The 10,717-nt window shown below is 43.3% G+C and overlaps 1 protein-coding gene across 1 annotated transcript; it reads left to right on the top strand.

Moving 5' to 3' along the window:
* The first annotated feature begins 8,269 nt into the window (after positions 1-8,269).
* kcnab1b (potassium voltage-gated channel subfamily A regulatory beta subunit 1b) lies at positions 8,270-10,180 on the top strand. Its single transcript, XM_023976904.2, has 4 exons — positions 8,270-8,291; positions 8,486-8,580; positions 8,684-8,804; positions 9,961-10,180. Exons 1-4 carry the CDS (start codon positions 8,270-8,272, stop codon positions 10,107-10,109), a joined length of 387 nt encoding a protein of 128 aa, XP_023832672.1. The 3' UTR covers positions 10,110-10,180.
* The last annotated feature ends 537 nt before the right edge of the window (positions 10,181-10,717 follow it).

Genomic DNA, 10,717 nt, shown 5'->3' with positions numbered 1-10,717 from the left:
GCACTACCTACACACTGGCCCCCCTCCCAACACATGAAAAAAGGTTAACCGCACTACCTACCACACTGGCCTCCCCTCCCAACACATGAAAATGGTTAACCCACTACCTAACACTGGCCTCCATCCCACACATGAAAGGTTAACCCACTACCTACACACTGGCCTCCCATCCCAACACATGAAACAGGTTAACCACTACCAACACACTGGCTCCCATCCCAACACATGAAAGGTTAACCCACTATCTACACACTGGCCTCCCCTCCCAACACATGAAAGGTTAAGCCACTACTCCACTGGCCTCCCATCCCAACACATGAAACAGGTTAACCCACTACCTACACACTGGCCTCCCATCCACACACATGAAAGGTTAAGCCACTACCTACACACTGGCCTCCCCCAACACATGAAAAAGGTTAACCCACTACCTACACACTGGCCTCCCATCCCAACACGTGAAACAGGTTAACCCACTAACCTACACACTGGCCCTCCCCTCCAACACATGAAAAAGGTTAACCCACTACCTACACACTGGCCTCCCATCCCAAACACGTGAAACAGGTTAACCCACTACCTACACACTGGCCTCCCATCCCAACACATGAAAGGTTAAGCCACTACCTACACACTGGCCTCCCCTCCCAACACATGAAAAAGGTTAACCCACTACCTACACACTGGCCCCCATCCCAACACATAAAGGTTAAGCCACTACCTACACACTGGCTCCCATCCCAACACGTGAAACAGGTTAACCCCACTACCTACACACTGGCCTCCCATCCCAACACGTGAAACAGGTTAAACCCACTACCTACACACTGGCCTCCCATCCACACGTGAAAACAGTTAACCCACTACTACACACTGCCTCCCATCCCAACACGTGAAACAGGTTAACCCACTACCTACACTGGCCCTCCCACCAACACATGAAACAGGTTAACTCACTACCTACACACTGGCCTCCCATCCAACACGTGAAACAGGTTAACCCACTACCTACACACTGACCTCCCATCCCACACGTGGAAACAGGTTAACCCACTACCTACACACTTGGCCTCCCCTCCCCAACACATGAAAAAAGGTAACCCACTACCTACACACTGGCCTCCCATCCCAACACGTGAAACAGGTTAACCCACTACCTACACACTGGCCTCCCCCCCAACACGTGAAACAGGTTAACATGACTCTTAATTCGTTTTAGGAGATAACCCTCAGGCTTCCTGTAGATTGGTCAATATTAGTGGGGGTTCTTCTGAGCTTTAAACGTCAAGAGCTTCATTCTATATATAGTACAGGAGGCTCGAATTGTTGTTAGCAGCGAATAATTATATGAGATTGTGAGAGATTTCTGTGTGCCTAATGAAATCCCCATGGATGATATTATTATGGGGTGAATGTGCAGATTTCTTTTGAGTGAATCTATTTATTTTTTATTGTGATTGTATTTATGTGTGTGTGTGACTACTCACGTCCCACTGGGGGTTGGCTAAGTGAGGTCATTTGTAAAAAATATATCTTTGTTACTATCATTCTCCTCCTTTCTTTCACTCTTCTATTCTTCTATATAACATATATATATATATATATATATATATATATATATATACATCCACATATACATATATATACATCCACATATACATACATCTACATATATATACATCCACATATATATACATCCACATATATATATATATCCACATATATATATATACACACACATATATATATATATATACACACACACATATATATATACATCCACATATATATACATCTACATACATATATATATTTATACACATATATATACATAGACATATATATATATATACATCTACATACATATTTTTATTTTTTACCATTATTTTACCAGGTAAGTTGACTGAGAACACATTCTCATTTGCAGCAACAACCTGGGGAATAGTTACAGGGGAGAGGAGGGGGGATGAATGAGCCAATTGTAAACTGGGGAGTATTAGGTGACCGTGATGGTTGAGGGCCAGATTGGGAATTTAGCCAGGACACCGGGGTTAACACCCCTACTCTTACGATAAGTGCCATGGATCTTTATGACCTCAGAGAGTCAGGACACCCATTTAACGTCCCATCCGAAAGACGGCACCCTACACAGAGCAGTGTCCCCAATCACTGCCCTGGGGAATTGGGATCTTTGTTTAGACCAGAGGAAAGAGTGCCTCCTACTGGCCCTCCAACACCACTTCCAGCAGCACCTGGTCTCCCATCCAGGGACTGACCAGGACCAACCCTGCTTAGCTTCAGAAGCAAGCCAGCAGTGGTATGCAGGGTGGTATGCTGCTGGCAWATATATACATACTGTATACATCTACATACATATACATCTACATATATATACATCTACATATACATATATATATACATATACATATATATACATATATATATATACATCTATATATACATCTACATCTACATATATATACATATACATCTACATATATATACATCTACATACATATATATATATATATATACATATATATACATATACATCTACACATATATATATATATACATGTACATCTACATCTACATATATATACATCTACATATATATACATCTACATATATATTCATATACATCTACATATATATATATATATATATATATATATATACATATACATCTACATATATATACATCTACATAAATATATATACATACATCTACATCTACATATATATAGAGATATATACATCTACATAAATATACATACATACATATACATCTACATACATATACATATATATAGAGATATATACATCTACAGTACGCAGAGCGGAGTAAAAGGGCAACACATGTCATTAATACCAAACACTGCCAATAGCATGGTCCGAGTGATACATTGTGAATGATGAAGAACTGGACTGGACAAAGAAGTCTGCAGTGATAGATCAGACGTGGGAGAAATATTCAGCTACTGTTGGAAGACGAATAGAAAATGCTTTGTTGTTATTTAAAACCAGTGTGTTTCAGCATCACAGCCTTCATCATGAGGATAGCAACAGCCTCCTGCACAGTACGCTACTCCTGTAGTATGTATCACTATGGAACTGGTGGTCTAGTAAGAGATCAACTATATGTGTTTCCACGGATCTCTCTTCTTGCACCTATGAGTTTAAGACAGTATTAACACAATATTAACAGGGCCACAAATGGAAACACAAACAGATAAAGATGAAAAGACAGTCAGACAGGTTGACAGGCAGATAGGTTGACAGGGAGATAGGTTAACAGGTTGACAGGCAGACAGGTTAACAGGTTGACAAGTTGACAGTCAGACAGGTTGACAGGCAGATAGGTTAACAAGTTGACAGGCAGACAGGCTGACTGTCAGACAGGCTGACAGGCAGATAGGTTGACAGGCAGATAGATTGACAGGGAGACAGGTTAACATGTTGACAGGCAGACAGGTTGACAGGCAGATAGGTTAACAGGTTGACAGGCAGACAGGTTGACAGGCATATAGGTTAACAGGTTGACAGGCGGACAGGTTGACTCATCAAAAGAAGCATAAACAGGGTTTTTATCCATCCATCTATCCCTCTTTTTCCACCCACCCACCCACCCTCCCTCCCTCCATCCCTCCCTCAGCAGCACAAATAAAACCATATTTTCAGTCCTCTAAACATATCCAATTAATTCACAACACTCTGTGTATGGAGCCTCTGTATCTATATTCCTGTATCTGTCTGCCCTGGCTTAGTCATTCAGAGAGAGAGATGAGAGGTTGAGATAGATAGAAAGAAAGAAAGACAGAAATAAAGAAAGAGGTAGAAAGAAGGGTAGAGGGTGGATTCCAAGAGAAAGAAAGAGAGACAAATGTGTCCACAAGTGCCTGGAGTGAGGTGAGTGTCTGTCCTTGGTTTGTCATCCTATAAGCCACAGAAGCAGCCAGGCAGGATAGATGCCTCAGTCCCTGTCTCACCCCAGCTTTATTGTGATGGCCTACTGCAGTAGGAATCTCAAGGACAGGCGTCTCACTCTGTTCACAAACACCTGCGTGGAAGGATAAGGCTTAAACTGTCACAGATTCCCCCGGCACTGCTGCTCATTCCCTTCTAGGCGTCACTGAACTGGATCATTACCACCAACCCCGGACTGTCTTCGCTCATTACGCACACCTGGTTCCCATTTCCCCTGATTAGTATGTGTATATATGTGCCCTCTGTTCCCCATTGTCCTTGTTGATTATTGTTCCATGTCCGTTGGTCTTGTGAGTACCTGTGCTCTGTTGTATCGGCTTGCGTGTTAGTGTGCACTTGTTTATTCAGGGTCTCGTCCCGTGTATTGTTATTTACGGGTCTCGTCCCGGTATTGTTTTACGGTCTCGTCCGTGTATTGTTATACGGGTCTCGTCCCGTGTATTGTTGTTTACGGGTCTCGTCCGTGTATGTTGTTACGGGTCTCGTCCGTGTATGTTGTTACGGGTCTCGTCCCGTGTAGTGTTGTTACGGGTCTCGTCCCGTGTAGTTGTTGTTACGGGTCTCGTCCCGTGTAGTGTTGTTACGTCTCGTCCAGTTGTTGTTACGGGTCTCGTCCGTGTAGTGTTGTTACGGGTCTCGTCCCGTGTAGTGTTACGGGTCTCGTCCGTGTAGTGTTGTTACGGGTCTCGTCCCGGTGTAGTGTTGTTACGGGTCTCGTCCCGTGTATTGTTGTTACGGGTCTCGTCCCGTGTAGTGTTGTTACGGGTCTCGTCCCGTGTAGTGTTGTTACGGGTCTCGTCCCGTGTAGTGTTGTTACGGGTCTCGTCCCGTGTAGTTTGTTACGGGTCTCGTCCCGTGTAGTGTTGTTACGGGTCTCGTCCCGTGTAGTGTTGTTTACGGGTCTCGTCCGTGTAGTTTGTTACGGGTTCCGTGTAGTGTTTGTTTTCGGTTCTCGTCCCGTGTAGTGTTATTACGGGTCTCGTCCCGTGTATTTATTAGAGGTTTACATCTCGCTCTTTGTTTGGGTTACAGCCCTGTGTTTTATATATATAATGTGTGTTTGTTTTGGGGCTTCGTCCCCGTCATGTTCATGGCGCATGCTATTTTGGGTAGTGAAATAAAATTTTAAAAAATTGGCATTCCTGCGCCTGTTTCCAATCCTTATACAACGTGACATAAACACAGCACAGTGTTTATTAGTGGGGTGTTAGTCAGCAAACAAGCAAGCAAACTCACACATACAGGCACAGGCAAACACACACACACACGCAAACACACACACATGCTCAAACACACACAGATTCACACACAGAGACAAACAAACAAATTAAATACACACACCTCAAACCCACTCATCCTTCTGTTTTTGCTAAATACCAATATTTGTCTGCCCTCTGCCCACCGTGTACACAGCAAGCAATCCTTCGACATGAGATATACCTCAGCCAGCCCTGGGGTTGGAAAGTAATGACTTGCTGGAACTTTTGAGCCTGAGGGCAGGCCACTGAAGAGGGCACTGTTGTGAAAGAGGGCATATGAAGTGCTGTTTTGTGAGTGTACATCAGGCTACTCTGTTGCTATGGGTATAGGCATTGATCATCTACCGTTACCTTAGAAGCTCAGGTGAACCATTGGCTAAGAATTCATAGAATTTGATGACCAACACCCAGCAATCTCTCCATCTCTTTCAGTCTTTCTATCTTTCTCTCTTTTCCTCCCCCTCTCTCTCTCTCTCTTTCACTCTCAGAACAGATGTATTGTTGTTCACGCCTGGCATTTTCTCCTCTCCACCTCCCACCTGTTTCACCCACACACTCTGGCTCTCTCCGCTGTATGTAGGCTCGCAGAATGAGCTGCTCATGAAAGGGAATCACTCTTTTTTTTAATCCCACTCTGATCTAGGTTAATCTCGCTTTCAACTTCATTAATCTCCCTGTTTTACATTTTATCCTTCAGCATCCTGTTGCAATTGAATTTGTTGATTAGACTACAGGTCTATAAGGGTATCATTTTATCATCCAAACTCTGTGTGATTTCCTTTTCTTCAATATAGGCCTGTTGGGTTGTACTGTGTTATCGTCATGCCAATGTGTTCTTGTTTTGGTTAGAGAAAGAAAGAAAGACGGATAAAAGGAGAGCGGTAGAGAAGGGCAGAGGGTGGATTAAAAGAGAAAGAAAGAGAGAGATGTACGTTATTGTATAGCTACCAAATTGCACTGATTGCACTGCTTGCCAAGCATAATTGCCCCTTGCGGGACATATTAAGTACATGGTATTGAATCACATGTTCCAGAGATTCCGGTATCTCTTGGTTAGACACCTTTGTATCCTTGCATTACTTACTCTACTCCCATTAATAAATATCAGCTGTCTTGTGTATCTCCACACCACCATGACCCTGCAGTACCACTCTATACCCTGAGGCACAAACAGAACCGACAAAGGTCCACTACGAGAGACTTCTGCTCCATCATCTGTCATCTCTCTCTCTCTCAGCTGACTGCGTCTTTTCAGTCTGGCACTGCGGCATTTGGCGTTTGGATTAATATTTCCTCAGCAAACAATATCTCATATGAAATCTTGTCCAGCACTGGCCATAGGAGGATGGAGGATATATTCTGGGCTTCTTGCTCAATGGTACGAATCCTTTCACCGGTTTCCTTTTGTTTGTAATGTTTTATAACTCGCCCCTTTAGCAGCAGGCTTGCTTTCAAATGGCTTCTGACTCGAGCCTTTTGAGCCGGTTGTTTGGCGATTATTATTCAATGAGACTGAACTGAATGGATTAATTGATGTACTCAGCTGTGGTGGTGGAGCTCAGCGGCAATACAGACATGCAGATGGAATTGAAATGGTCCCTTCATTCGGAATGTCTGTGAGAAAGAAAAAAAAGTACTTAAAGTGGCGCAGCGATCTAAGGCACTGCATCTCAGTGCTAGAGGCATCACTACAGACCCTGGTTTGATTCCAGGTTGTATCACAACCGGCCGTGATTGGGAGTCCCATGGGCGGCGCACAATTGGTCCAGCGTCGTCCCAGTTAGGGTTTGGCCTGGGGGGGTGGGCTGTCATTTTAAATAAGAATTTGTTCTTAACTGACTTTCCTAGTTAAATAAAAAATAATTAAATATAAATGGGTTTGTTATTTGCGGTAACTTTTTTGTTGTTCTAATATCCCAAACTGACATGTCAGTTTCAGTTTCACCAATGAAGGATTCTAGCTAATGAGAAGTGATCTTTCTGAGGTTGTAGAAGAAGGAGCTGAGGCGCCCTCTAATGTCTCAGAACTACTCCTACAAGTTAGAGTATCTTCATCATATCAGGTTTCATCTGTGAGAAGGGACGTTCCACTCAAAACACAACCTTCCATGTACAAATGAATGGACCAATCATATAAGGTTGTATTTTGAGTGGAACGTTTCTTTAAAACATTATTTCCCCTTATTTTTGCTAAACTCTCTTGACTCCCTTCTTCCAGAATGTGGGAAACAGCAACCTAGACCTACACCCCCTCTGTCCCTCCCGTAACCCTCCCATATCCCTCCCGTATCCCTCCCGTAACCCTCCGATATCCCTCCTGTATCCCTCCCGTAACCCTCCCGTAGCTAGCAGGTTTTTAATGTTTTTGTCTCTGCAGAGATTGTGAGGGCGATGACCCATTTGATCAACAATGGCATGTCCATGTACTGGGGGACATCACGATGGTCTGCCATGGAGATTATGGTAAGTAGGCAAATTCTCTCACAACTTCCCAATACGTCAACTTCATATTCCCTTCAGCAGTGTGAAGACCTGCACGATCTGTCCACATAATTCACTGTAGCATGCTTGGGATATAAATGCTTTTGAAGTCTGACATTAGAGAGTAAACAAACATTATAGTGTTTGAAAAGGTGAATGAAGTCTGAAAAGGTCAGGCGCTGTCTTGTAATATCAATACTTTTGAAGATATGGAAGTTTGGTCTGACATTAACAAGAGAAGATTGAAAAGGTGAACAGTCAACATTGTTTTCACCTTGGTTCTGTCCCCCTCCCCTCTTTCCTTCTCCTCTCAATTTTTTTCCAGGAAGCRTACTCGGTTGCACGGCAGTTTAACCTGATCCCTCCGGTGTGTGAGCAGGCTGAGTACCACTTCTTCCAGAGGGACAAGGTGGAGACACAGCTACCKGAGCTCTACCATAAGATAGGCAGGTGTAATAGTAACACCATCTCACAAACTCACTAGATTTTAGATTTGTCACACTTTGGGACTGCATTCAAGTGTCCTATAAAACACCCTTGAAATGCACAACCAGGATCAGACTGGTAACAGACTGTGCAGTAGTAGTAGTTCACCCCAAAATTCAAAGTTTGTCAAAAGTGGTCTAATGTCGAGCTGAGTCAATATTCCAAACTGCAAAAGGTAAACTCTTGATACCAGTACTTTTGTCCTTCAGTACCATGATAATCTGATGATTACCCTGCCTGTCATGTGACCTAACTCCCATGTACCATTGCAGGTGTGGGTGTGGTCTCCTGGTCACCTCTAGCCTGTGGAATCATCACTGGGAAGTATGAGAATGGCATCCCAGAATGCTCCAGGGCCTCCATGAAGGTACTGCTCGTATCTGCTTGTCCCAACAACATCTGAGGGGATTTATGAATGTCAGCTTGGTCCTCAGGTGGTGTCTAAGACTGGTCTTCTTCCTCTCTTCCAGCCGTACGCCTGGTTAAAGGAGAAGATAGTGAGCGAAGAAGGGAGGAAACAACAGGCCAAGCTGAAGGAGCTCACTACCATCTCTGAAAAGCTGGGCTGCACTCTGCCACAATTAGCTATCGGTAAGATATCAGTAACACAAATGCTGAGAAGACAAAGTTGATGGTTTTCACAAAAAGCTCAAATTGCGTTTTTATTTTAGTAATAAATCCAGTTTTTTTTTTAAAGCGAGAAAGTGGCTTGTTTCCACTTCTTTCGTGCCTGTAATTGATTTTGGTGATATATTGTACATGTATGCCCCTGTGGCATCATTACATATGCTGGAAACTGTGTACCAAAGCCCTCACACATCACTGTAACCTTTACATGAGAGTGGGCTGGTCTTCCTTAGCTCTTCGGAGATTAAATCATTGGTAGGTTTTATTTAGAAGGCCATATTGAGACGACTCCCATTTTACTTGTGTAACTACATTGTCCAGCAGACAAAGTAAAACTATCGCCTGCGTTCACTTGATTGTGCCTAAGGCCCGTACAGAAAAAAGCTTTCCAGTTCTCTGCCCCTTACTTAATTTTTTTATTTTATTTAACTGGGCAAGTCAGTTAGGATCAAATTCTTGTTTACAATGACGGCCTACCCCAGCCAAACAATGCTGTGCACCGCCCAATTGGACTCCCAATCATGGCCAGTTGTGATACAGCCTGGAATCAAACCAGGGTCTGTAGCAATACCTCTAGCACTAAGATGCAGTGCCTTAGACCAGTGCGCCACTCGGAAGCCCAATCACACGCATGGAACGAGCTTCAAAGGGAGGTGAAATTACAGGAGCTCGTCCCTATAATTTATTTTAAAGAAGGGTTACACACTATGATGCCAAATGAAATGGGGGGGGCTGTCAATGTTCTGAACCCTAGTTGCACCACACTTTCCCAAACCATCCTGCTGTTCAATGTGTAAATGTATATTTTTTTAAACTGTAGTGCTTTGTGTTTTATGTTATAAATGTGTCTGCAACTTTGTGTGCTGCTATTTTGGCCAGGTATTGTAAAAGAGATTGTTCATCTCAATGAGACTAACCTGGTAAAATAAAGGTACCCCAAAAAATAGACAAATAACCATGCTGGATGTGGAAGATGACCCTTTATGAGTAATGGAGGGACTACCTCCATAAGGGACTTGTCCAATAACAAACGTACATTTTCTTTTTCCATTGCAAAATGTTTTCCGTTGCATGCCCTAATGAACTCAACCCTGTTACCTCCCCTTCTCTCTCTCTGCAGCCTGGTGTCTGAGAAATGAAGGAGTGAGCTCAGTGCTGCTGGGAACATCCAACCCCATCCAGCTTATAGAGAACCTGAGGGCCATGGAGGCAAGGAGCATCTCTCATATAGTTTACTTTTTTCCATTAAGGGAAGAAGGACTACCTTGAAGAATACATTTTAAGCTGTTTTAGGCCCAATGCAAAATCGACCCTGAGACTCTATGCCCACAGGAGGTTGGTGGCACCTTAATTGGGGAGAATGGGCTCATGTTAATGGCTGGAGCAGAATAGGTGGAATGATAACAAAAACATCAAACAAATCAAATTTCAAAGAGTTAAGAAAATATTTACCAAATAAACTAAAGTAAAAAATAATAAAAAGTAACACAATAACATAACAATAACGAGGCTATATACAGGGGGCACCGGTACCGAGTCAGTGTGGAGGCTATATACAGGGGGTACTGGTACCGAGTCAGTGTGCGGGGGGGTACATGTTAGAGGTAATTTGTACATGTAGGTTGGGTTGAAGTGACTATGCATAGATAATAAACAGTGAGTAGCAGCAGTGTAAAAAAAATGGAGGGGTGGGGTGGGGGGGGGGGTCAATGTAATAGTCCGGTGGCCATTTGATAATTGTTCAGTAGTCTTATGGTTTGGGGGTAGAAGCTGTTAAGGAGCTGGGTTTGGTCCTAGACTTGGCGCTCCGGTACCGCTTGCCGTGTGGTAGCAGAGAAAACAGTCTATGACTTGGGTGACTGGAGTCTCTGACAATT

The sequence above is a fragment of the Salvelinus sp. IW2-2015 genome, linkage group LG32, assembly GCF_002910315.2.
Source record: "Salvelinus sp. IW2-2015 linkage group LG32, ASM291031v2, whole genome shotgun sequence".
NCBI lineage: Eukaryota > Metazoa > Chordata > Actinopteri > Salmoniformes > Salmonidae > Salvelinus > Salvelinus sp. IW2-2015.
This window is presented reverse-complemented; position numbering and strand designations above follow the sequence as displayed.